At 43.8% G+C, this 26,333-nt stretch overlaps 1 protein-coding gene across 3 annotated transcripts in view; it reads right to left on the reverse strand.

Annotated features, from left to right (window-relative positions):
• Positions 1–1,465: 1,465 nt before the first annotated feature.
• Positions 1,466–26,333, reverse strand: part of LOC142740661 (aquaporin-2-like) — a 102,141-nt gene continuing 77,273 nt past the window's right edge. The window contains exons 1-4 of one of the 3 annotated variants that reach the window (XM_075850074.1): positions 20,718–20,802; positions 10,983–11,147; positions 10,344–10,424; positions 1,466–4,364 (exon numbers count right to left, since the gene is read on the reverse strand). In XM_075850074.1, coding sequence (XP_075706189.1) covers positions 4,143–4,364; positions 10,344–10,424; positions 10,983–11,147; positions 20,718–20,765 — 516 coding nt within the window. In that variant the 5' untranslated portion in view covers positions 20,766–20,802 and the 3' untranslated portion in view covers positions 1,466–4,142. Of the gene's footprint in view, positions 4,365–10,343; positions 10,425–10,982; positions 11,148–11,330; positions 11,700–20,717; positions 20,803–26,333 lie in introns of those variants that run through there. The other 2 variants (XM_075850072.1, XM_075850075.1) reach the window with 2 other exon arrangements.

Here is a 26,333-nt window from a genome sequence, read left to right on the forward strand (position 1 = left end):
GCTCCAATACATCGGCAAACATCTGCCCATTGCTTGCAATGGGTCTTACGATGTTCTGTGAAGACGAGCTGTCATTTTACGCGTCGCTGTCAAAAGACGGCGCGTAAAATTACCACCGCGTCAAAGAAGTGCAGGACACTTCTTGGGACGTAATTGGAACCGTTTTTCATTGACTCCAATGAAAACCAGCTCCAATTACGTCCGTAAAAGACGCCGCGAAAAACGCGTGCACTTGTAAAAACGTCTGAAATTCAGGAGTTTTTTTCTCCTGAAAACAGCTCCGTAATTTCAGACGTATTTGGCATTGTCGTGTGAACATACCCTTACACAAACTAGCATTTATTTCTAGGAACCCATGCCTGAGTGAGTTTCACCTTACCAATATAACTTTATTCCAGCAAAATCTATAAACAAAATAAAGATAAGATGATTTTAAGTTTTAACAGCCTCATAAAATGCAAGATATAAAAACATAATCATGATAAGACATTTATGTCTGTATTACATCACCGCAGTGAATTTTGGATTGACTCCAAGAACATTCCAAAGAAATCGTTTCTCTTCAGATAATTTTTATTAGCAGTTCGTAATACAGTGAGAAGATTTAGGAATATGATATTTTAGAGCTGAAGGAATATTATTGTCACTATTTAATCTGCTGATGATATAAACATAAAATATTGCACTTGTGCTAAATCTGCCTTCTTACTTTGATTTAAGCTTCAGTGTATCCATCTTCTTATCATTCCTATTATTATTCCGTGTCTCACATGATGAAATACATTTAGATTATTTATTTTAGTGCTTCCTGAACCATTTAAAATAGTTAATAATAAAACACATAATGTTAGGCCGCATTTTAATTCCTTCTACGTGGTAGCATGTGTAATTCATAAATGCGGAGTATATTGAAGACTATGAAAAAAAATCTGTCACTTAGATAAAGATCTTTAAATTTCCTTCACACAGTTTTTGTGTGAAGGAATTTGCGTATTTCTTTTTTCTTTTTTAGTATTTTAATAGTATTTTTTGTGCCATAGTATCTGTGTTTTTACATGCTGCGTTTTTTTGTGTGCCGTTTTCACACTGCCAATCGTGATTTAAAGATCTCGTGATTCAAAGATTCCTCTTTGCAACAAATGATTTATTCTGCAAAAAAATGGAAGACACATGAGGCCAAAAAAAAACCAGTGGAGGTCTATGGAAGAAAAAAAGCCACTTAACTGTCTGAATAAGCACCCAACACACCCTATGCTGTGATTGCAAAAAAACGCCACTGACCCAAAGAAAGCAAGACAAAAATTTGCTTAAAAAAACGCTAGTAAAAACACCACAAGAAATGTGCAGTTTATCCTAAAAACGCTGTGTGAGAAGGCTCCGATACCAGGGTTTTTCTTTAGGATAGGCCATCCATATATGATCGGCACTGGTTACCCCCACTGATTAACAGACAAGAGGGGCTGAGTCACTTCCCTTTTATTGTTAACACAGGTACAGTGGCTTGTCATACAATCCATAGATAAAATTTTCATCCAATACAAGGTCACAATGGCTTACATTTATAAAGATAAAACTCCTTACTTGACATGGAAACGCTGCGGGAGGGAAATGTGCACAGGTGCGCGCTTATACGACAGTTCGAGGGTCTTCCCTTAAATTACCAGCTGCAGGAATACTCATCTGTACAGGGCTGTGATTGTGTAAAGAATAAAGGACCCGCAGAGCTCCAGGCCTCTTCATTGTGTCCTTCACTCCACTCAGTGGGGCTCCTGGCAATAACACATGTATCACATATTCTGTGGATATTTGATAAATGCTAATCTTGGGGCAACTCCTTTAAGTTACAATTTTAATTATTTAAGAAACAACTATTGCAACTGGAAAATATTGTAACTTGGAATCATAACTTTATAGAAAATCAGTAATTGGTTCCAAAGCCCTCAAAATGTCACAGGAATATAAGAAAAAAATAAAGATAAAAGAATAACAAGCAACTAACTGATATAGAAAGTCCTTACATATAAAAGTCAGAAAGAGCTGCTAGAATGCTGTACTTCAGATATGTGTTTTACTAGACAGCCAATCAGAGCATGTACTCCAGTAATTCAGTGCTCACTGATTGGCTCAGCTTGTCCTCAGAGTGATGTGCTGATTAGCTGTGGACAATCAGAAACATTTTACCAGTGAATCATGCATGTTGATTGGACGGGTCTTCCCAGGGTCGTAGCTAGGGGGGGCAGATGGGGCATGTGCCCCGGGTGCAACATAGAGGGGGGCGCCAGCGCCACCCCCTCCTGCACTATAATTGTACCTGCGTCTATAGGTTCTATACGTTCCGTTCCCGGCCATTCAGCGCTTTTCTACGAGGGAAGCGGCGCAATATTTTGCGCCACTTGCGTCGTTGAAAGGCACTGATTGACAGGGAAAGTCATTCTGCCCTGCCAATCAGCGCCTTTCATAGACGCTTTGTTCAAACCCCAGGAGACCCGTGCAGAAGAGAGCAGGTCTCCATTTCCGCCAGACGGCGCAGGAACGGGATAAGGGTGAGTTTGTATAATTTGTTTTTTTATCGTAATAAAAAAGTGTGTGGCATTATCTACGGGGGGTGGGGTGGCTTTATCTATGGGGGGTGGCTTTATCTACATGGGGGCTTTATCTATGTGGGGGCTTTATCTATGGGGGGCACTATCTACAGGGGGGCTATATAATGGGGTGGGCTATATGTGGTGCACTATATAAAGGGGTGGGCTATATTTACAGGGGGACTATATACAGGGGTGGGCTATCTGAGGAGCACTATATACTGGGGTGGGCTATATCTACAGGGGGGCTATATAAAGGGGTGGGCTATCTGTGGAGCACTATAGGGGGAACTATATGTGGGACACCATATACAGGGGTGGGCTATATGGGAGGCACTATCTACAGGGGGCTCTATGGGGGGTAAAATCTACAGGGGGCTCTATGGTAGGCACTATCTACAGGGGGCACGGTGTGTGTGTGGGACACGGTGTATGGTGCTATTATAATTAGAGGTGCAGTGTATGGCGCTATAATATTTAGGGGCATAGTGTGTGATATAATGAGAACTTTATCTTTATTTATAGGTGTAGAAATGTTGGAAAAGTGAGAAGCTGAAGAGATCTGAGCGCCAAACGAGCTGTGACCAGGAGAAGTCATCATAGAGGTCTGGACCGGATGGAGAAAAAGAACTAGAATCTGAGATGTCACCGGTGAGTCACTTAATGTAAATGTTTATTCTGCCTCTAATCAGCACTGTAGCCACTGTATGATCTGCAGCGAGATGATGGGTGGTATGATTGTGATATGATTTTCTTTTTGTGAAATAGCATCTCCCATTATATCCTTACCATTGTTCGGGCCATGCTAGGAGCTGGAAAAAATTGACTGCAAACCTATATGGCAGGGGTTGCAGTAAATTCAGCTGTATTTGTGCTGGTGTTGTATATATGTACTGATCTTGGTTATGATGCTGTATATATGTACTGAGCTTGGTTCTGGTGCTGTATATATATATAATGAGCTTGGTTCTGGTGTTGTGTATAGAACTATATTGCTTGTAAAATGTACAAATGTTTTTATGCTCGTTACATTAAAAAAAATGTGTAAAAAATGTGTAAAAGAAATGACACGTCATTGATTGGTAGAGAAAACAAACATGGCGAGGGGGAAGGAGATGTCGGGAAATGTTGGGGGGGGCAAACTGAATCTTTGCCCCGGGTGCTGGAGAAACTAGCTACGCCTCCGGGTCTTCCAGCCATTTGCACAAACCACAGATCTGCACTGTCTGCTCCATTGTAAGTGAAATGTGGTTTCATGTTACGATGGCCCTGGAAAAAGCATTGTAAATTGAAGATTTTGTAAGCTGTGGCCGTTGTAAATTGAGGGATCACTGTATTTGTATTTAAAGATAGAAATACTAATGATATTTGTACAAGTAAGACAAATTTGTTGGTTTATTTTGGCGTGTACCTCAAACCTGTTACACGTTTTCATGTCTTGCATGAATATGCATGATATATTATGACCAGATTTATTTAGTCTGGCTAAATATACTTGTGACCAAATGGACACAAATTCAGGTGTCCCCCACTCAAGCAGAATTACTGGATTATTTAAGGTCAGACTTTTTCAGTCATCCCACTTCTTGGTATTGTCTGGGGTGAGTGTAACTCTACTGATTGTCTTCTACGCATATCCCTCTCTTCCCAGTCTTCTTCAGGCTCCAGCTCCCCTCGCAGGATTGCTATTCTTTCAGAGAAGGTCTTTGTGTTTGGGATTAGTATAAAGTTATACATCAGGGATCCTAAGGTGGCTCCAAACATTGGTCCTAGCCAGAAAACCTGAGAAGAATAATGGTGATATGTAAAGATTATGGTAATTCATCTTCTTACTCTGTGCACTAATAAAAATATATTGCTTGTTCAGTTGCATAACCACTTATCATCGGGCCTCATAGCAAAGTCAGGAATAGGCCCATATATCTGTCGACAGTAAAATGAACTGTAGTAATGCAAACAGAAGTAACCCTTGTCCTGGCCCTGCGTGGCGCTGTTTCTTGAAAGCAATGCAAATCCTTTTTTCTAATCCTGGACAACAGCTTCATTCCCACACAGTTCCTGTATTTATTTTTCTTATAGGACTTCTTTTCTCCCCTTAACCCTTAGGCTTCGTTCACATCTGCGTCAGGGCTGCATTTATGGGTTCCGTCAGACCTTTCAGTCAGGGGAACCCATGAACGAAGCCCAAACAGAAACAAACGGAAACCATAGGTTTCCGATTGCATTACCATTGATTTCCAATGGTAATGCATCCGTTGCAAATGGTTTCCGTTTCTCACCGTTCTGTAAGGTTTCTGTTGTTTTGACGGAATCAATAGCGCAGTTGACTGCTATCCAATCCCAACGCACACTGAAATATTAAAAGGACTCTGCCCTCTTCCTTCTTGTCTCAGCGTTGTTGTGTCTGTCCATGTTCGTTATTGCAAATGGTCCCTTAGTTGTATCCTGTATCCTGTGTTCCCGTATCCTGTATCCCGTATCCAGCAAATGTGTTTGTTCCAGTGCGAAGTCTATTGTCGGAGTCGAGAGTGTCCACATACCCCATAGCCGTGACATATCATACAGTATATGGTTTATATTTTATGGCAACTCCCTGTCCTTCAGATATGTGTTGGATGAATTTCCATAATGTAAGGGGTTTTAATTCTCCTCTTAAGCGTAAGAAGGCCTATATCGATTACTTAATACAGGCTCCAGACATTATGTGTTTACAGGACTCTCACTTTACCCATACTTCTACACCTGATTTCTTCATCACAGATACTCTACAGTCTACAAGTCCTCGTATACCTCTAAGGCTAGGGGTGTCGTCACTTTGATTAGAAATACTTTCCCCTTACAAATATCCTCTGTTATTTCTGATTCTGAGGGTCGATATTTGATAATTGTGGGTGCTTTAGTGGATGTTATTATATGTATTGTGAATTTCTATGCTCCCAATGCCGACCCTATTGAATTTTTACAGGATTTGGCACAGGTAATCTTTCCTCTTCATTATCATCATTTAGTCTGGTGTGGTGACTTTAGTTTTATCATTAATCCCATTCTTGATAAGTCCCACAATGTAGTGTCTAAATGTACAGCTGCATTTAAGAACATGATCTCCGATTCCTTTCAACTACTTTCACTAGCCGATACTTGGAGGGAACACAATAGTTCCAAAAGGGGTTATACATGTACCTTTTTATCAGCAGCACACCATCACCACACCAGGATTGCTATGATTCTATCCACACCTTCACCCCTACCTCGATTACTATATTCTACACATATTGTTTGCGCATGGTCGGATCATGACATTGTTTGCTTTGAGTTTGATTTCATACAAAGGGGCACAATCCCGTTCGCTTGGCTAATGAATGAGGTCATGATTACAAACCCAATTGTAAGAAACCAAATAGCTGAGGATCTATGAAAATATTTTGAGAATAAAAATACTGATACAACTCCACACTGGCTATGGTTGTCTCATAAGGCATATATTAGGGGTCAACTTATTGCAGCGGCTTCTAGGAGAAAGAAGGAAAGAGTACTGGCACAGTCTAAATTGGAAGATAGACCAGCTAGATTAACTCTTGCTCACCAACGCAGATCACCCCTATATCTTTGTATGGTTTAGCCTGATGAAGAGAACGGTCCAATCTCGTAACACGTAGCTATTATACAATAAACATATGTATTTCTTATACGTACTTCATCTCCATTATCCAATGGTCTGGCTATTGATCTAAAAGAAATCCATGATCACTTCTGCGATTTTCAAGTGACAGCGCTGGGAAACTAATCAGTTTTTTTCTTACTCATCTTCATCTCTATATCTTTATAAGGCATTACAAAAAGCTAGGACTCAGTTGGGTGCAGTACTTTCACACACTACAGAAAAAGCATTCTGTTGGACACAAGCTAAATATTACAAGTGGGCTAATAAGCCCGATAAGCTTTTACCGCAAAAGTTAAGGGATAGACAACGTATAAATCAGGTGTTTAAAATTCAAACTAAAGAGGGACAAAGTACTTCTAACCCTAACCATATCTATGAAACACTCCGACAGTATACTCTAGACCCTCTTATGTTAATGAGACCACCATAGCCAGTTTCTTGTCGCAGGTCCAATTACCAAATTTAACATCCGAAGCCGTCTCTCAAATTAATGCAGTTATTATTGATGAGGAGATAGATCTGACGTTTAAACAACTAAAGTTGGGTAAGGCCCCAGGTCCTGATGGCCTATCTGCGGCCTACTATAAAAAAAATTCTACTCAGATGCCACCCCACGTTTGGAATTTCTGTAACCACCACCTTCAGGGCAATGATATGCCCCCCGAATTTTGGTATGCTATGATCGCAGTATTCCCGAAGCTAAATAGTAACCCTTTATCTCCATTCAATTACAGACCCATCGCCCTTCTGAATCTAGATGGTAAGATATTTAATTCTATTTTGCCCCGCCGTTTTAACTCTTTTTTTCCCTACATTAGTTCATACTGATCAGGTAGATTTTATACCTCATAGAGAAGCTTCTGATAATATTCGTAAACTTATTAATATAATATGATGGGTCCAGGGGGACTCTACACCTTGTACTCTTTTAGCAACAGATATAGAGAAGGCCTTCGATAGCCTATCCTGGGATTATCTATTTGCAGTACTTCGTAAAATGGGTACACAGGGACCTTATCTTACTGCCATACAAACCTTATATACTTTCCCTTTAGCTTATCTTAAATGAACATCTACCTCCTCCTCCGCGATACAGATACACCGAGGTACTCGCCAGGGTTGCCCTCTCTCCATTTCCCTCTTCGCACTAGCCATGGAACCCCTGGCAAATTTGAATGGGAACAACCCCAATATAGTAGGAGTCCGTATTGGGTCTTCTAAGTACAAAGCTAATTTGTTCGCAGATGACCTACTGCTGACTTTTACTAAACCCCTGTCTTCCCTCCCTAACCTAGTTAAACTTTTAGACACCTTTTTTTGGGCTTCGGGATTACAAGTGAACACATCTAAGGTTATGTTCTGTAACACACCACATCACACGATAAAACTGATAGAATAAAATTCTAGTTTTCACCATTTGGAGAGATGGAGGAGCTGTTGTGAATTTCTACATAAAGGTAGTTGGCAAATTACCCTAGCGGAGACATCTATGAAGGTTCATCATAGGACCTATTTAGTACCAGAACGCTTCTATTCTATCTACCACTGACCTCCCCCTTCTGTTTTTGGAACTGTGGCTTTATTGAATCAATGTATCATACGTGGTGAATCTGCCCCATTGTAAGTAAATTCTGGTACTCTCTATGTCGACTAATTTCCGACATTTTGGGCCTCACTTTTCATAAAGTAACCTCTGTCTGTTTTTTAGGAGACAACCCCATAGGATTACACTATGTCCCTTTTAAGTTAGCTCAATATATACATTTGGTAGCCCGTATACGCATTGCTTCTAAATGGAAAACAGCTAATCTTTCTCTTTTCAAAAACCGAGTAGATAAAATAGCTATATATGAAAAAATTTAAGCAGCCCGTACTGACATGATGGAACAGTATGACAAGATGTGGCGGCCTTGGCTGCTCTCCTCCCACTCTTCTAACTATCATACTATATCTGTAACGTCTATGGCCACGGCCCATCGATCGGTCGTTAACCCCGACGGCCGTGACCATGGACAGCTTACCTGCCTGCAGCGTCGTCCCCCAGTCAGGCGCCGGCACTCTCTTCCGGGTTCCGAGTGTCCCCGGCGGGTGCCCGCGCCCGCGCGTGCACGGCCCTAAAGGGCCAGTGCGCGCGTTTTGCAAAGACCTGCAATCTGGCCCAGGATGCCCTGGGTTATAAAAAGGGCTCTGCCCTCTTGCCTTTTGCCAGAGCGTTGTTAGTTTTCCCGTTGTTCGTCTTGCTTATGGTCTCCCAGTGTCTTCCAGCCTCCCAGTGTACCTTGCTCCTGTATTCCGTATCCCGTATCCTGTTTCCGTGCTACCTAGTGCTATTGCCGTGCTGTGCTACCTGCCGTGCTGTGCTACAGTCTACGCTACCCTGCTACGCCTCACCGAACGACTTCCCACCGCCTGGTTCTGGACGTGTCCGCCTCGCCACTGCCTACGATTGCCTCAGGTACTCTCGCTGAACCATTGAACTGTGTACCTTCCGGTTTGGCCAGCTGCCATCCCCGCTACGCGGTATGGCCCAGTGGGTCCACACCCCGCATCGTGACAATATCACTCTTTAGAGATCTCAAAGGAGTATCCCCGGAAATACTTTATAAAATCTCCTTTATGCTTTTTCTTTTTTCACCTTATTTTAATGTATGATAAAGCTCAGAATTGATCCTTTTAGTACCTTATGTGGCTTGTCGAGTGCTTACCATGCTTTTGTCTTCGTATGCACGATCATGAGATAATTCCTGTTGTATATAGTTCCTTTACTTTTTTGTTTTTTTGTGTACAAATATGATGTATTGCCCTCTGTGTAGGGGCATTATATTTTGTTGTATTACTTTGTTCTTCTTATTCGTTTTCAAACCAATAAAACCCTTTTGAAACTAAATGACCTTCCACTGACTTATCCTACTGTAATGAATTACCAGTTTGATCAATTATGGGAAAAAAAATAATGGAAAAAACATATGATAGTTCTAGTGGTGTAAACATCTCCTGATCAAATTTGGGAATTAATTGGTGGTGTAAGATTGTAGCATGTACTGTATATGCTACTCAAGAGATGACTAAGGTTCTAAAATCCATACCACTGAAATTTTTTCTTGACTACAACATCCTACACATATACATATAATATTAATAACAACAACTCATGCAATTTTGTTTCTAGCTCAATAAAACTAGCCACACAGTAAGAAGGGACCATCCTAGTGACTGCACTTTAAACATCATGGTTAAATTTCTCTCAAGCAGGGAATACAAAATGACATTAGGGCACGTTCAGATGTGGCGGAATTGCTGTGGAAATCCTTAGCAGACAGTTTGTCCATTGGTTTCCACACCTTTTTAGTTATCTTTATGCAGACATTGCGGAAAACTCCGCTGCGGACTACAGGCTGCAGTGCAGAATTTTCCCTCCGCAGCATGCACTGTCTGTTGCGGAGAAGAAGCGGAATTTCACAGCGTATTTCAGCCTTCACAATACAAAAACTGAAATCTGTGGCAAGTCCGCTGTGTTTTCTGCAACGTCTGAATTACCTGTCAAATATGCAAATGTTGGTGCATATTTATTGCCCCAAATCTGCACCAACATTTGCAGCGGAAAAATTCTGCCACGTCTGAACGTGCCCTTGCAATGAGCTCACAAAATGAGCTTGCAATGTTGTCAAAAAACCCTGTTATTATTTTGGGTAGCTGTATCTACAAAGTACAACTCCCCTCAATGTTGTCTGCAAGAGGTGCATTAAGAAATAATCTAAAATTTAATATCAAAATAGATCCCACCATGAATGTGGATACAAAAGACAATACCCATAAAAAATACAAGCACTGTTCTATAGATAGGCATAGGAAAACATCATTGAAAAAAACCAAGCAAGAAGATAATGCTTTTGATCCACAGTGTCTTTACACAATCATTAAAAAGTGTAATACGTGTAATTATACAGTTACATAATGATTATAAATATAATAACCTAACAATTATCTTATCAATTTGGATTAGCCAACAACCCAGCCCATCTCATGTGTACATTGTCATGGCATGAAATCCATAAAACACTTTCAGACACACAATGAAATAGTCAAAAGGGCAAACTTACCCAATGGGCATTGAAAATCCCTGTCATAACTGCTGGAGCCAAGGATCTTGCCGGGTTCATGGAGCAACCTGTGTAATATATCTAAAAAAAAAAAATTTTGATAGTTGCAATCTTAAAGGAAAGATAGCGTTACATAAAATACAAAATTGCTGTTTGAATTATTTGGATTATCAGACAGACACGAGTCAACACAAGACCAAAAACATCTAGAAAGATCATAGAGACCCAGAGTGTTATGGTCCACATCCTCCACTACTGCTTTCCTTGTGCTCCTAACGCCTTCCACAACTTCTTTTTTTTTTTTTTTTTTATAAACTATCTATATATTTTTGGAAAATGTTAAATGAAAACTTAATTTAAAGGTATAGGATTACAGCACAATAACATCTCTCTAATGATTGCTTAGTTGACTTGTCATAGTCACTTGACAAGGGATCCATCAGAACAGAGGACTGGGCTACAAGAAGAAAGGATTTTGTTTTCTTTAAAGGTGGATTATTAGACTACTTAATCCCAGATGTGTGCATACACTTGACCTGTGTCGCGCTGTGGACAATGAAAATGTATTTGCGGTTAGTAATAGTATAACTATTCTTGCAAGACTTTCATTGAAGATTTTGAACAAGCTTTGATACCTACACCAAGGAGGTGTCCAAGTGTTACTGACAGCCCAATAGACAAAGCTGGTGAACCCACATTATCTGCCCTTCGATCGTCAGTTGAGGCAAATATACATAAGATTAGTTGAAGTGTTAGAAAAAACTCAACAACAAAAGCCTTCCCAGCATCCGTGTTGTTGAATAACTGCAAAAGAACAGAAGACTTAGAAGATTAATATCATAAGATTGTCATTAAGAAGTGTAATAAGTCAACAGGTCAAGGGTGGCAATTAAGTTTTTAGTAGTACAACCATGCCCCAAGATTGTTTTATTTTCTGATATCCATACTTATGAGCCCACCACAAATCAAAGATGTGAAATTTCTTACCCCATTGACTGATAAATTCCCTCTGACTTCAAGGGGAGTAAGCCCTTGAAGTATGGCTGCTCCAGACACAGCTCCGAGTAACTGAGCTCCCACATAAAAAATTGCCCGCAGAAAGGAAATCTGAGAGCCCACCATAAATGCTACTGTTACAGCTGGGTTGATGTGGGCACCACTTACATGACCAAAAGCCTGAACTAAAGTGCCTATGCCAAGGCCAAAAGCTAAGGCGACTTGAAGAACATTTGGTGGTGCTCCAGGCCAGTTCAAAGATGAGCCTAAACCGAACATAACAAATAAAAGGGTTGCAAAAAATTCCACAAAAACTGCCCTTGTGAAGGCTACAGAACGAAGCTCCCATAGTCTAATCATTTCATAGAAATAGAAAAGATTTGTGCAATTATCTTCTTTGTTTCCTAAAAGGAACTGGATCTCATACTTTTTACTTATATAGTTCAATCATAATCCAAAAAAAATTGTAAGGAGGAGCCTTTCCTTTTTTTTTTTTCAGTAAAGACACATTCAAAAAAAATAAAAAAATAAAATCCTGATAATATTCTATGCCCTTTGTTTAGGGTCAGTTTGAGAGTAGATACTTATCAAACATGAGAAACACTACAACTTGCACCGGTAAAGGCAGTTTACTAATTGTTTCTAAAGGTTGATATATCTGTCTGCTACTTCAAGCATAAAACTGAAGCAATCAGTTCATCTATAATAATGTTTTATATCATTCTTATAATTTGCATATACTCTTTTTTTTCTTGGCCAAAATGTAAATGTGTAATTTATTTAGCATTTTGAAGGAGAGTTTTTAATCGTTTGTATCATAAAGGGTTATTCCCACCAAAGACATTTTTGACATATCTTCAGGATATAACATAAATGTCTGATAGGTGCAGGTCCTAGTTCTGGGACTCACACTTATCTCCAGAACAGGGGTCACCCAAACCCTATCTCGTCTGGTGAGAGGGCCACCAGTTGCCGCATCCAGGCGGAGAATGAATGGAGAGGTGGCCATGCAAATGCCAAGCTCCCTACATTCTGTTCTATAAGAGTTACAGAAACAGCCATGCAAGTGTCGGATGACCCCTGTTCTGAAAATAGATGTGTATCCCAGAGTAGGGACCCACATCTATCATACATTTATGGTATATCCCAAGTATATGCCATAAATGTCTAAGATGGGAATACCACTTTAATGTTGGTCTTTTTTATTACTGTGCCTCTTAAAAGGGCTGTAATGTCGGGGTAGGAAGACAGACAGGGGAGCCCTAATCTACCCGCCACTCAGTTCCTGCCTACTTGCACGGCCCGTCCTAGGCAATGGCGTACAACTGGGCGACGGTCCCTACACTCAATAAGTGAACGACAGACAAACAGACAAGGGTACACAGAAGCTAAGGGAAATGGGACAGTTGCCCACGGCAACACCGTGAGCAACAAGAGTAGTGAACGAGCCGAGTCAAACCAGGAGTGTACGAGGTACCAAACGCAGAGCACGAGAGTAATCAGTAAAGCCAGGGTCAATTTGAAGCAGAGGTCAATAGTACTAGCAGGAGCAGCAGAGCCAGGAAACCATACAGAATCACAGGCAAAGGAAGAGCAGGAAATGAATATATAAATAGACCGAGGGTGGGAGCTAGCTCCGTCTGGCCAGGCTGTGATAGGTTCTCCCAATCCTCAGCCTACCAGCCTGAGTGGTAGCAGATCGAGTCACTCTATCAGACCTAGGAGCAGATGCAGACTGATTACCCACGGGCGTCGACACAGAACCTGTGTCTGGCAGATCCTTTACAGTACCCCCCTTTTATGAGGGGCCACTGGACCCTTCCTAGGTGGACCTGGCTTATTGGGGAACCGAAGATGGAACCTCCTGAGCAATACCCCAGCGTGAACATCCCGGGCGGGTACCCAAGTCCTCTCCTCAGGCCCGTATCCTCTCCAATGGACCAGGTACTGGAGGGAGCCTTAGACCATCCTGCTATCCACAATCTTGGCCACATCGAATTCTACCCCTTCAGGGGTGAGAACAGGGACCGAATGTTTCCTCGAGGTAGCCAAGGACGGGAAGCAGCGTTTCAGGAGGGATGCATGAAACACGTCGTCTATTTGAAAAGACGGGGGTAACTCCAGCCGGAAGGAGACAGGGTTAAGGACCTCAATGACCTTATACGGCCCTATATACCGGGGAGCAAATTTTTTTGTACGAAACTTTAAGACGCTAATTTTTTGAAGATAGCCACACCAGATCCCCGACCACAAACAAGGGGTTAGCAGAACGTCTTCTATCTGCCTGAGTCTTTTGTATGATCTGGGATGCCTCTAGGTTCTTCTGAACCTGGGCCCAGACTGTGCACAGTTCCCGATGAACTACATCTACCTCGGGATTGTTGGAACCACCAGGTGAAACGGAGGAGAACCGTGGATTAAACCCAAAATTAAAGGAAAATAGGGAGACCCCTGACGAGTTACTGACCCGGTTATTAAGGGAAAATTCGGCCAGGGGAATGAAGGAGACCCAATCATATTGACAGTCGGAGATAAAACACCTTAAATATTGTTCTAGAGACTGATTAGTCCACTCAGTTTGGCCATTAGTTTCAGGATGGAAGGCCGAGGAGAAGGACAGATCAATCTCCAACTTTTTACAGAAAGCTCTCCAAAACAATGAAACAAATTGTACCCCTCTGTCAGAAACAATATTGACAGGAACCCCATGGAGACGCAGGATGTGTTTGACAAACAAGGTAGCTAACGTCTTGGCATTGGGTAGTTTTTTCAGGGGCACAAAGTGGCACATCTTACTGAAGCGGTCTACTACAACCCACACCACCGACTTGCCTTGAGATGGAGGCAGATCGGTGACAAAATCCATGGAGATATGGGTCCAAGGTCTCTGGGGAATGGGAAAAGAACATAGTAAGCCCACTGGTCGGGACCTGGGAGTCTTGGACCTAGCACAAATTTCACAAGCGACGACGTAGGCCTTAACGTCTTTAGGCAACCCAGGCCACCTATAGCTTCTAACAATGAGGTGCTTGGTACCCAGGATGCCTGGGTGGCCAGATAGTGCAGAGTCATGATTTTCCCTGAGTACCCTTAGCCGGAATTGCAGGGGAACAAACAGCTTGTTCTCAGGAAGGTTCCCGGGAGCTGAACCTTGATCAGCCGCAATTTCGGAGACTAAGTCAGAATCAACAGAGGATACGATTATACCTGGGGGCAAAACACAAGCAGGATCTTCCTCCGAAGGAGGGCTGGCCACGAAGCTACGTGACAGTGCATCAGTTTTAATATTTTTAGACCCAGCCCTATAGGTGACCACAAAGAAGAATCTAGTAAAAAACAATGGCCATCGAGCTTGTCTCGGGTTTAGCCTCCGGGCAGATTCTAGGAAAACAAGATTCTTATGGTCGGTAAGGAGAGTTACCTGGTGCCTAGCCCCCTCCAAGAAGTGGCGCCACTCTTCAAATGCCCATTTAATGGCTAAGAGTTTGCGGTTGCCCACGTCATAGTTACTCTCAGTGGGCAAGAACTTCCTGGAGAAGTAGGCACAGGGACGGAGATGGGTAAGGGACCTGGTACCCTGGGACAAGACAGCACCAACACCCACCTCGGAGGCGTCAACCTCCACGATGAATGGCTCTATTTGGTTAGGCTGAATCAGCACTGGGGCAGAGACAAAGCACTTCTTAAGGACCTCAAAAGCCTGGACCGCCTCCGGAGGCCAGTGGAGGAGATCAGCACCTTTGCGAGTAAGATCCGTAAGAGGCTTAGCGATGACCGAGAAGTTAGCAATAAATCTCCTGTAATGATTAGCAAACCCCAGGAAGCACTGTAACGTCTTCAGGGAGGCAGGTTGAACCCATTCAGCCGCAGCCTGAACCTTGGCAGGGTCCATGCGGAATTCATTAGGAGTGAGGATTTGACCCAAAAATTTTATCTCCTGCACCCCAAAGACACATTTTTCGGATTTAGCATAGAGTTTGCTTGCCCGAAGGGACTGGAGCACCTTCCTGACATGCTCAATCTGGGAGGACCAGTCCTTGGAAAACACAAGTATGTCATCAAGGTATACTACAAGAAATACCCCCAGGGAAGTCACCTAAAATCTCATTTATGAAATTCTGGAAGACCGCGGGAGCATTACACAACCCAAAGGGCATGACGAGGTATTCGAAATGTCCTTCGGGCGTGTTAAACGCAGTCTTCCTTTCAACCCCTTCTCTGATTCGGATAAGGTTATAAGCCCCCCGAAGATCAAACTTACAGAACCATTGGGCCCCCTGAACCTAATTGAAGAGTTCAAGAATCAAAGGAAGGGGATACTGGTTCCTTACAGTGACCTTATTCAAGTTTCGGTAATCGATGCACGGCCTAAGACCACCATCCTTCTTCCCAAAGAAGAAGAAGCCAGCACCTACCGGAGAAGCAGAGGGGCGAATGTAACCCTTGGCCAGGCTTTCCTGGATATATTCTCTCATGGCCTCACGTTCGGGATAAGAGAGATCAAAAATCCTACCCTTAGGGAGCTTAGCTCCTGGTACCAAATCGATTGTGCAATCGTATTCTCTATGAGGAGGTAACACTTCGGAGGCCTTTTTAGAAAAAACATCAGCGAAGTCTTGAATAAACTCAGGTAGAGTGTTTACCTCCTCAGGGAGAGAAATAAAATTAACAGAAAAACAGGACGTCATGCATTCATTACCCCATTTGGTAAGATCCCCAGTATTCCAGTTCAACGTGGGATTATGCATCTGCAACCAGGGAAGGCCTAAAACCAAATCAGACGATAATCCCTGCATCACCAGTACAGAGCACTGCTCCAAATGCATGGAGCCAACAATGAGTTCAAGAACAGGGGTATACTGCGTAAAATAACCATTAGCAAGTGGAGTGGAGTCGATACCCACTACCGGAACAGGTTTAGGCAAATCAATCAATGGCATAGCTAGAGACATAGCAAATTCCACAGACATAATATTAGCAAAAGACCCTGAATCCATGAAGGCACTGCTGGTGGCAGACCTACCATCAAAAGAGACCTGAAAGGGGAGCAAGATCTTATTAGGTTTCATATTTACTGGAAATACCTGTGCGCCCAAGCGACCTTCCCGATGATCACTTAGGCACGGAAGTTTTCCGGCTGCTTATTCTTACGCCTTGGACAGTTGTTCACTTGATGCTTGTCATCCCCACAGTAGAAGCAGAGACCATTCTTCCTGCGGAGCTCTCTACGTTGTTGGGGAGACACAGAGGCCCCGAGTTTCATTGGTTCATCCGAGATTCCCGTGAAAGAATTAAGCAACGGAAACCTCGGGAGCCATCATGGGGGAGCCAGAGGAGAAGGCACAAAAACGTTCAAGTCGTCGTTCCCTGAGACGACGGTCAAGACGTACCGCTAAAGCCATAACCTGATCTATTGAGTCAGAAGAGGGATAGCTAACTAATAGGTCTTTCAGGGCGTTCGACAGACCCAATCTAAACTGGCACCTCAAGGCAGGGTCATTCCACCGAGAAGCTGCGCACCACTTCCTAAAGTCAGAACAGTACTCCTCAATGGGTCTCTTACCCTGACGTAAGGTCACCAGCTGACTCTCGGCAAAGGCAGTCTTGTCAGTCTCGTCATAGATGAGTCCGAGAGCAGAAAAAAAAAGGTCAACATAGGAAAGTTCAGGGACGTCAAGAGCCAAGGAGAAGACCCATTCTTGGGGGCCGTCCTGGAGCCGGGACATAATTATACCCACTCGCTGGCTCTCAGAACCTGACGAGTGGGGTTTTAATCGGAAATAGAGCCTACAACTCTGCCGAAAGGAGAAAAAAGTCTTCCGGTCCCCTGAGAACCAGTCAGGCAACTTGAGGTGGGGTTCAAGAGGTGAGGTGGAGGGCACTACCTGGTTAGCATCACGCTGGTTGCACCTCTGAGCCAGGGCTTGAAGACCCTGCATTTGCTGAGCCAGGGTCTCAAGGGGGTCCATAGTTGTGTAGGAACCAGGGTAGAAAAGGTATATGGGCCTGTGATTTTGTAATGTCGGGGTAGGAAGACAGACAGGGGAGCCCTAATCTACCCACCACTCAGTCCCTGCCAACTTGCACGGCCCGTCCTAGGCGACGGCGTACAACTGGGCAACGGTCCCTACGCTCAATAAGTGAACGACAGACAAACAGACAAGGGTACACAGAAGCTAATGGAAATGGGACAGTTGCCCACGGCAACACCGTGAGCAACAAGAGTAGTGAACGAGTCGAGTCAAACCAGGAGTGTACGAGGTACCAAACGCAGAGCAGGACAGTAGTTAGTAAAGCCAGGGTCAATTTGAAACAGAGGTCAATAGTACTAGCAGGAGCAGCAGAGCCAGGAAACCAGACAGAATCAAAGGCAAAGGAAGAGCAGGAAATGAAGATATAAATAGACCGAGGGCGGGAGCTAGCTCCGTCTGGCCAGGATGTGATAGGTTCTCCCACTCTTCAGCCTACCAGCCTGAGTGGTAGCAGATCGAGTCACTCTATTAGACCTAGGAGCAGATGCAGACTGATTACCCACGGGCGTCGACACAGAAGCTGTGTCTGGCACATGCTTTACAAGGGCTCTGCAGAATTATAATTTTAGGCCATCAATGTTTGATTGGTGGGGTCGCAGGAGCACCCTGTACCCTTAATTGTCTAAATAGACATATGACAATCTGTACCAGGTACTGTTGCTTGTTCTATTTAAAGGGGGTTTTACACTGTGCGATTATCGTGCAGACGAGCGTTCGTATAACGCTCGTTGACGATAATTGCCTTGTGTAAACAGGGCAGCGATCAGCAGATGAACGAACAAACACTCGATCATCTTCTGATCATATCGTTTTAAAAAAGTGAAGTATTATCGTTGTCCTCAGCACATCTCCCTGTGTAAACAGGGAGACGCGCTGCCGACATGATGATAATGTATAGGGACGAGCGATCTGAGTAACGACCGCTCGTCCCCATCCATAGCTCCTGTGACAGGAGCAAACGAGCGCCGATCAACAATGTCAAGTTGATTCGCGTTCGCTGCACTGGCTGATTGTCGGCCGGTGCAAAAGTTCCTTTAGTGAATGGCTTCTTTATTGTGTTGGTCCTTTATCAGTGGGGGTCCTAGAGATCAGACCCCTGCTGACCAAACATTTATGGCCTATTCTAAGAATAAGCCATCAATTATGAAGTCCTAGAAAACCCTAGAGACAAAAATTGTAAGACATATTTCTATAACAGATGCCCACATGGGCCTGGAGCATGTTAAAAGCGTTTTCCAGTTTCAGCAAATAAAGCTTATTTATTGCATAATTAAAATGTATAACATTTTTCTCAAATACATTCAGTATCAATTTCCAAATCTATGCTTGTAGTCATTGTGTGAATCTATACTCGTCATGTGATGATCACAGAGGTGCACAGCTTGCTACATTTAGGCTGGGTTCACACGTGGCGGAATTTCACTTAAATTCCGCTGCGGACACTCCGCAGCGTTAATCCGCAGCGGAGCCGTTTGTCCATTGACTTACACTTTAATTTAGCAGTGTTCGTTTAGACGAGGCGTAAAATTCCGCTGCGGAGCATAGGCTGCGGAGCGGAATTTGGTGTCCGCAGCATGCTCTGTCTGTTGCGGAGCAGTGGCGGACTCATGGCGGAATTTCTCCATTGACTTCAATGGAGATTCTAAGTTCCGCAATGAAGTCCGCAGCTGTCATGCACATGTTATGTGTGCTGCGGATCCGTCTTGCTTTTTTAACTTGACATTTCTTCATTCTGGCTGGACCTATGTATTTCTAGGTCTACAGCCAGACTGAGGAAGTCAATGGGGCTCCCGTAATGACGGGAGCGTTGCTAGGAGACGTCTGTAAATAGTCACTGTCCAGGGTGCTGAAAGAGTTAAGCGATCGGCAGTAACTGTTTCTGCACCCGGGACAGTGACTACCGATCCCAATATACATGTATCTGTAAAAAAAAATGAAGTTCATACTTACCGAGAACTCCCTGCTTCTGTCTCCAGTCCGGCCTCCCAGGATGACGTTTCAGTCTAAGTGACGGCTGCAGCCAATCACAGGCTAATAACAGGCTGCAGCGGTCACATGGACTGCCGCGTCATCCAGGGAGATCGTGCTGGATGCCGAAGGAGGGACGCGTCACCAAGACAACGGGCGGTAAGTATGAATTTCTTTGACTTTCACAAGGGAAAGTGCTGCCCCTTCTCTCTATCCTGCACTGATAGGGAGAAGGGAAGTACTTTTACCGCAGTCCGCAGCAGCTAGTCCGCATCAATTTACTGCACATTTTGTGCAGATCCGCAGCAGAATCTGCAACGCAGATTCTGTGCGGCATTGATGCGGACAGTTGCGGAGGAAATCCGCCACGTGTGGTCATGCCCTTACAAATCAGTTAACAGAACTTTTTTGTAACGAGCCATGCACCTGTGTGATCATCACATGACCAGCACACGATTTTCATTCTCTGGAAGTAAACAATGAAGGTTCCCATTCAATGTCTGCAAGCACAGATCTTAAAACATCTGAGCTAAAATATTCTGGTCTATTTGGTCTTAAAATAGAACTAGCAAAAAATACAATGGAGCGGACCTCAATAGTTGGTGGGCGTGCAACAGTTAAATTAAAAAAAGGCTGCCTGCCGGCAGAAATAAGCCCTGTTTTCCAACCATTATTAAAGAGTAAAAATAAAAAAGTCTTTATTCAATTTGCAACAAGGACAGACTACATGAAATTTAAAAGTTAATGTCCATTTCTGACAGCAATTAGCACAGTGCCAGACGTAAGAGCTCTGTCTAGAAAGGGTTAAGTACCACAACCACAGAGCGCTACATGCAGTTAGTTATTAGTTAGATTCAAAGGTGTCAATAGGACAATTATTAAAATAAAGGTAGAAGCCCCCCCGACATGTTTCGCTACCATGTAGCGTCCTCAGGGGTATCGGGGCCAATGATACCCCTGAGGACGCTACATCGTAGCGAAACATGTCGGGGGGGCTTCTACCTTTATTTTAATAATTGTCCTATTGACACCTTTGAGAGTGCTGTGGAGCATATAAAATGCATATAAAATAAAAATAAAGCAACTTAATATATGTTCTTAACGAAAAATCTCTTATGTTTTTTTGTCTACCGTTGCTATGGAGACCTATACACAGATTAGCAGGAAGTGAATAACATTGATTATCTCGGTACAATGGCAATGGCAGCAAGTAAACATTTAGTTCTTGAAGGAAATGAGTTGGAAGCAGGAACAATGGGCATGTGTAAGGATCTGAGCGATTTGGATAAGGGGCAAATCAGCTAAATGCATGGGTTGGAGAATCTCCAAAACAGCAGGTCTTGTGCGGTGTTCCTGGTATGCAATGGTTAGTACTTACCAAAAATGGTCCAAGGAAGGATAACCAGTGAACCAGCGACAGGATCATGGGCCCCAAGGCTCATTGATGCACATTGGGATCGAAGGTTTATCTAGTCTTATTCCACATAACAGATACTGTAGCACAAATTGTTGAAAAAGTTAATGCTGGCTATAATACCACCACAACATAACCACATACTGTTACTGAATAATACCCCCATACTGTTACTGAATAAAACCCCATACAGATACTGAATAATACCTTCAAACCATAACCATATATTATCACCACATAGTGACTGAATAATACCCCCATATTGTTACTGAATTAGGGCATGCCCCCACGTGGCGGATTTCCTCTGCAACTGTCCGCATCAATGCCGCACCTAATCCGGGTTGCGGATTACGGCTGCGGATCTGCCCAAAATGTGCAGTAAATTGATGCGGACTAGCTGCTGCGGACTGCGGGAAAAGTGCTTCCCTTCTCCCTATCAGTGCAGGATAGAGAGAAGGGACAGCACTTTCCCTAGTGAAAGTAAACGAATTTCATACTTACCGGCCGTTGTCTTGGTGACGCGTACCTCTTTCGGCATCCAGCCCTACCTCCCTGGATGACGCGGCAGTCCATGTGACCGCTGCAGCCTGTGATTGGCTGCAGCCGTCACTTAGACTGAAACGTCATCCTGGGAAGCTGGACTGGAGACAGAAGCAGGGAGTTCTCGGTAAGTATGAACTTCTATTTTTTTACAGGTTGCTGTATATTGGGATCGGTAGTCACTATCCAGGGTGCAGAAACAGTTACTGCCGATCGCTTAACTCTTTCAGCACCCTGGACAGTGACTATTTACTGACGTCTCCTAGCAACGCTCCCGTAATTCCGGGAGCCCCATTGACTTCCTCAGTCTGGCTGTAGACCTAGAAATACATAGGTCCAGCCAGAATGAAGAAATGTCATGTTAAAAAAGCAAGACGCATCCGCAGCACACATAACATGTGCATGACAGCTGCGGACTTCATTGCGGAATTTAGAATCTCCATTGAAGTCAATGGAGAAATTCCGCCATGAGTCCGCAACCAGTCCGCCACTGGTCCGCAACAGACAGAGCATGCTGCGGACACCAAATTCCGCTCCGCAGCCTATGCTCCGCAGCGGAATTTTACGCATCGTCTAAACGAACACTTCTAAATTTAAGTGGAAGTCAATGGAGAAACGGCTCCGCTGCGGATTAACGCTGCGGAGTGTCCGCAGCGGAATTCAAGTGAAATTCCGCCACGTGTGAACCCAGCCTAATACCGACACACCATAACCACATAGTAACTGAATAATACCCCCACACTGTCACTGAATAAAAACCACTATACAAAGACCAATATTACCAGCATACAGTGACCATATAGTGGAAGATTCCAGTTATACACAGGAGCGCTGCAGACAATATAAGTGATTACAGCACATTTATATCTAGTGACCCAGAGCTGATGTTTTCTCTGATTAGAGTTGTTGACTTTCCCTTTTTTTCTTCATCCGACCCAAACCACTGTGACGACTTATTCCAGCCGCGACTCGTCTCTGCAGAGTTTGACACACTGACATGTTACATAGTTACATAGTTACATAGTTAGTACGGCTGAAAAAAGACACATGTCCATCAAGTTCAACCAAGGGAAGGGAAAAGGGAAGGAAAAATTTCTATACATAGGAGCTAATATTTTTTTGTTCTAGGAAATTATCTAACCCTTTTTTAAAGCCATCTACTGTCCCTGCTGTGACCAGCTCCTGCGGTAGGCTATTCCATAAATTCACCGTTCTTACTGTAAAGAAGCCTTGTCGCCTCTGCAGCTTGAACCTTTTTTTCTCCAGACGGAGGGAGTGCCCCCTTGTTTTTTGAGCGGGTTTTACAAGGAACAGGATATCACCATATTTTTTGTATGTGCCATTAATATATTTATATAAGTTAATCATGTCCCCCCTTAGTCGTCTTTTTTCAAGGCTAAATAGGTTTAATTATTTCAATCTTTCCTCATAACTTAAATTCTCCATGCCCCTTATTAGCTTCGTTGCTCTTCTTTGTATTTTTTCCAACTCCAGGGCATCCTTTCTATGAACTGGAGCCCAGAACTGAACTGCATATTCTAGATGAGGCCTCTAGATGTTGGTTTGTCGCTTTTCCAGAATCCTCCACACCTATACCCCATCTTCTAAACAAACTCGTAATCCACAGTGCCCCAGATGGTAATAATGATCCCTCAGTGCTTGACACTATAAAAGTACCCCATCAGTGACCGTGCCCCCTTTGTGCCATCACAGTAATAATGCCCCCTTTGTGCTCCCTGTAGATAGTGCCACACACAGCCCCATGCAGATAGTGCCTCACAGCCCCCCTGTAGATAGCGCCACAGTACCCACCCCCTTCTATATAGCGCCACACAGCCCCCTTGTAGATAGTGCCACACAGCCCCCCTTAGTAGAAAGGGCCACATATCCCCCTTAGTAGAAAGGGCCCCACAGCTCTCCTCTTGTATATAGTGCCACACAGCCCCACTCTCTTGTAGTTAGTGCCACACAGCCCCCTGTAGATAGCACCAGACACAGACCCCTGTAGATAGCGCCACACACAGACCCCTGTAGATTGCGCCACACACAGCCCCCTGTAGATAGCGCCACACACAGCCCCCTGTAGATAGCGCCACACAGCCCTACCCCCTTGTAAATAGTGCCACACAACCCCCCCCCTTAGTATAGTGCCACACAGCCCTCCCTTGTATATAGTGCTACACATCCCCCCCCAAAAAAAAATTGTATTTACCTTGCCCTGTTCTCGCGATGGACGGAGCGCTGCACAGCCTCCGGGTGGGACGCTTGCGCAGACCAGCGTGATGCAGTGACGTCATCACGCCGGTCTACGCAGGGAGTCTTCCCAGCGCCTTATAGGCTGCAGGCCTAACGTGGCCTGCAGCCTATAGAATTCATTCGTATGTGCATCTCCTGAGGATGCAGATACAAGTGAATGAGGCTGTCGCTGGCACTAGGTCCCCCTCCGGTGCTAGCGACGCCACCAGAAAACAATGTAACCCAGTCAAAACGGTGACAAACTGAAACCATTAACAATGTTTCCGTCTCCATTGAGATCAATGGTAATATAAACGGAAGCTAAGGCTTCCGTTTGCCTTTCCGTTGAGGGGTTCCCCCGAAGGAAAACTCAGACGGAACCCCTCAACGGAAAGTGATGCTGATGCGAATACAGCCTTAGGGATCAGATGGAAAGCAGTGTGACTGCAGGATCAATGTCTGTTATCATAGAAACAAAAAGATAAGCATAGGAGCTGTAGATACAAAACAATAGGAGAATTTGAATTAAGACTATTTGAAAAGTTGTTTAATTTTTCATTTCTAGATGCATTGGAACAAAAAGAAAAACAATGGATGCGAAGGACCTTCTATTTAAGAGCTAGATGTAAGTTGGTTACATACGATTGATAGGGTAGTGGCAGTGGCGTAACTACCACTGTAGCATCCATAGCACCTGCTATGGGGCCTGCGGCATGAGGGGGCCCGTAACGCCCCCATATGATTTGCCCCGCCAATCAGCGCATTTCAATGACTCTAGCGGTGGGGTGACGTCATCGCGCCTGTTCCGTGGTTGAAAGGCGCTGATTGACAGGGCAAGTCATTCTGCCCTGCCAATCAGCACCTTTCAACGACGCGCTGCTTGCATCGTTCAGCTCCAGCAGACCTGCTCAGAAGAGAGCAGATCTGCATTGCCACCAGACAGAGTGGGAACGGGGTCAGGGTGAGTATGTAAAGTTTTGTTTTTTTCTACTAAAACTGTGAGTGGCATTATCTACAGTGGGGGCTCTATCTACAGGGGGGGTCTATGTGTAGGGATCTGGAGCACTATATACAGGAAGAGCTATACATAGGGCACTATCTACAGGGGTGGACTAAATGTGGGACACTATATACATGGGTGGGCTATATGTGGAGCACTATCTATCGGGGGAGCTATTTGTAGGGCACTATCTATAGCGGTGGACTATATGTGGGACACTATATACAGGGGTGGGTTACCTGTCGGGCACTGTCTACAGAGGTGGGCTATATGTTCAGCACTATCTACAGAGGTGGGCTATATGTTCAGCACTATCTATAGGGGAAGCTATATGTAGGTCAGCACGGTGGCTCAGTGGTTAGCACTATTGCCTTGCATCTCTGGAGTCCATATGTGGGAACTATCTACAGAGGGCTGTATGTGAGGCACCAACTACAGGGCCTTCCATGTAGGGCACTATCTACAGAGGCTCTATGGGGTCACTATTTACAGGGGGGCTATGGGGGCACTATCTACAGGGGGCACGGTGCGTGTGTGTGTGTGTGTGTGTGTGTGTGTGTGTGTGGGACACAGTGTATGGTACTATTATAATCAGGGACACAGTGTATGGCGCTATTATAGTTAAAGGTGCAGTGTATGGCGCTGTTATATTTGGAGGTGTTGAGAATTTTATCTTCGTTTACAGGTGCAGAAATGTTTAAAAAGTGAGAAGCTGAAGACATCTGAGCGGAAAACTGCAGAAATGAGTCGTGGCCGGGAGAAATTCATCATAGAGGTATGCACCGGAGGGAGAAGAAAAGAGAAAAATAACTAGAATCTGAAACATCACCGGTGAGTCACTTAATGTAAATCTTTATTCTACCTCTAGTACGTACTGTAGTCGCTGTATGATCTGCAGCGAGATGATGGGTGTTATGACTTTTTTTTTGTGAAACAGCATCGCCAGCATATCCTTACCATTGTTTAGGCTATGCTGGGAGCTGTAGTTTTACGCTGTATAAACCTATACGGCAGGGGTTGCCCTAAATTGAGCTGTATTTGTTCTTGTGTTGTATATATGTACTGAGCTTAGTTCTAGGGCTGTATATATGTACTAAGCTTTGTTATTGTGCTGTATATCTGTACTGAGCTTTGTTCTGGTGCTGTATATATGAACTGAGCTTTGTTCTGGTACTGTATATATGTATTGAGTTTTGTTCTGGTGCTGTATTTATGTACTGAGCTTGGTTCTGGGGTTGTATATATGTACTGATGTTGGTTCTGATGCTGTATTTAAGTACTAAGCTTTTTTCTGGTGCTGTATATATGTATGAGCTTGTTTCTGGTACTGTATATATGCACCAAGCTTTGTTCCGGGGCTGTATTTATGTATTGAGCTTTGTTCTGGTGCTGTATGTGTGTACTGTGCTTGTTCTGGAGTTGTATATGTGTACTGAGCTTGGTTCTGGTGCTGTGTATATGTACTGAGCTTTGTTCTGGGGATGTATATATGTACTGAGCTTGGTTCTGGTGCTGTATTTATATACTGAGCTTGGTTCTGGGGCTGTATTTATGTACTGATCTTTGTTCTGGTACTGTATATATGTACTGACCTTTGTTCTGGTATTGTATATATGCACTGAGCTTGGTTCTAGTACTGTATTTATGTACTGGGGTTGATTCTGGTGCTGTATATATTTATACAGTGTGGCACTATATACAAGATGGGGCTGTGTGGCACTATACACATGGGGGAGCTGTGTGGCACTATATACAAAAGGCTGTGTGGTACTACTAAGGGGGGGGCTGTGTGACACTATCTACAG

This window comes from Rhinoderma darwinii, chromosome 2, assembly GCF_050947455.1.
Source record: "Rhinoderma darwinii isolate aRhiDar2 chromosome 2, aRhiDar2.hap1, whole genome shotgun sequence".
NCBI lineage: Eukaryota > Metazoa > Chordata > Amphibia > Anura > Rhinodermatidae > Rhinoderma > Rhinoderma darwinii.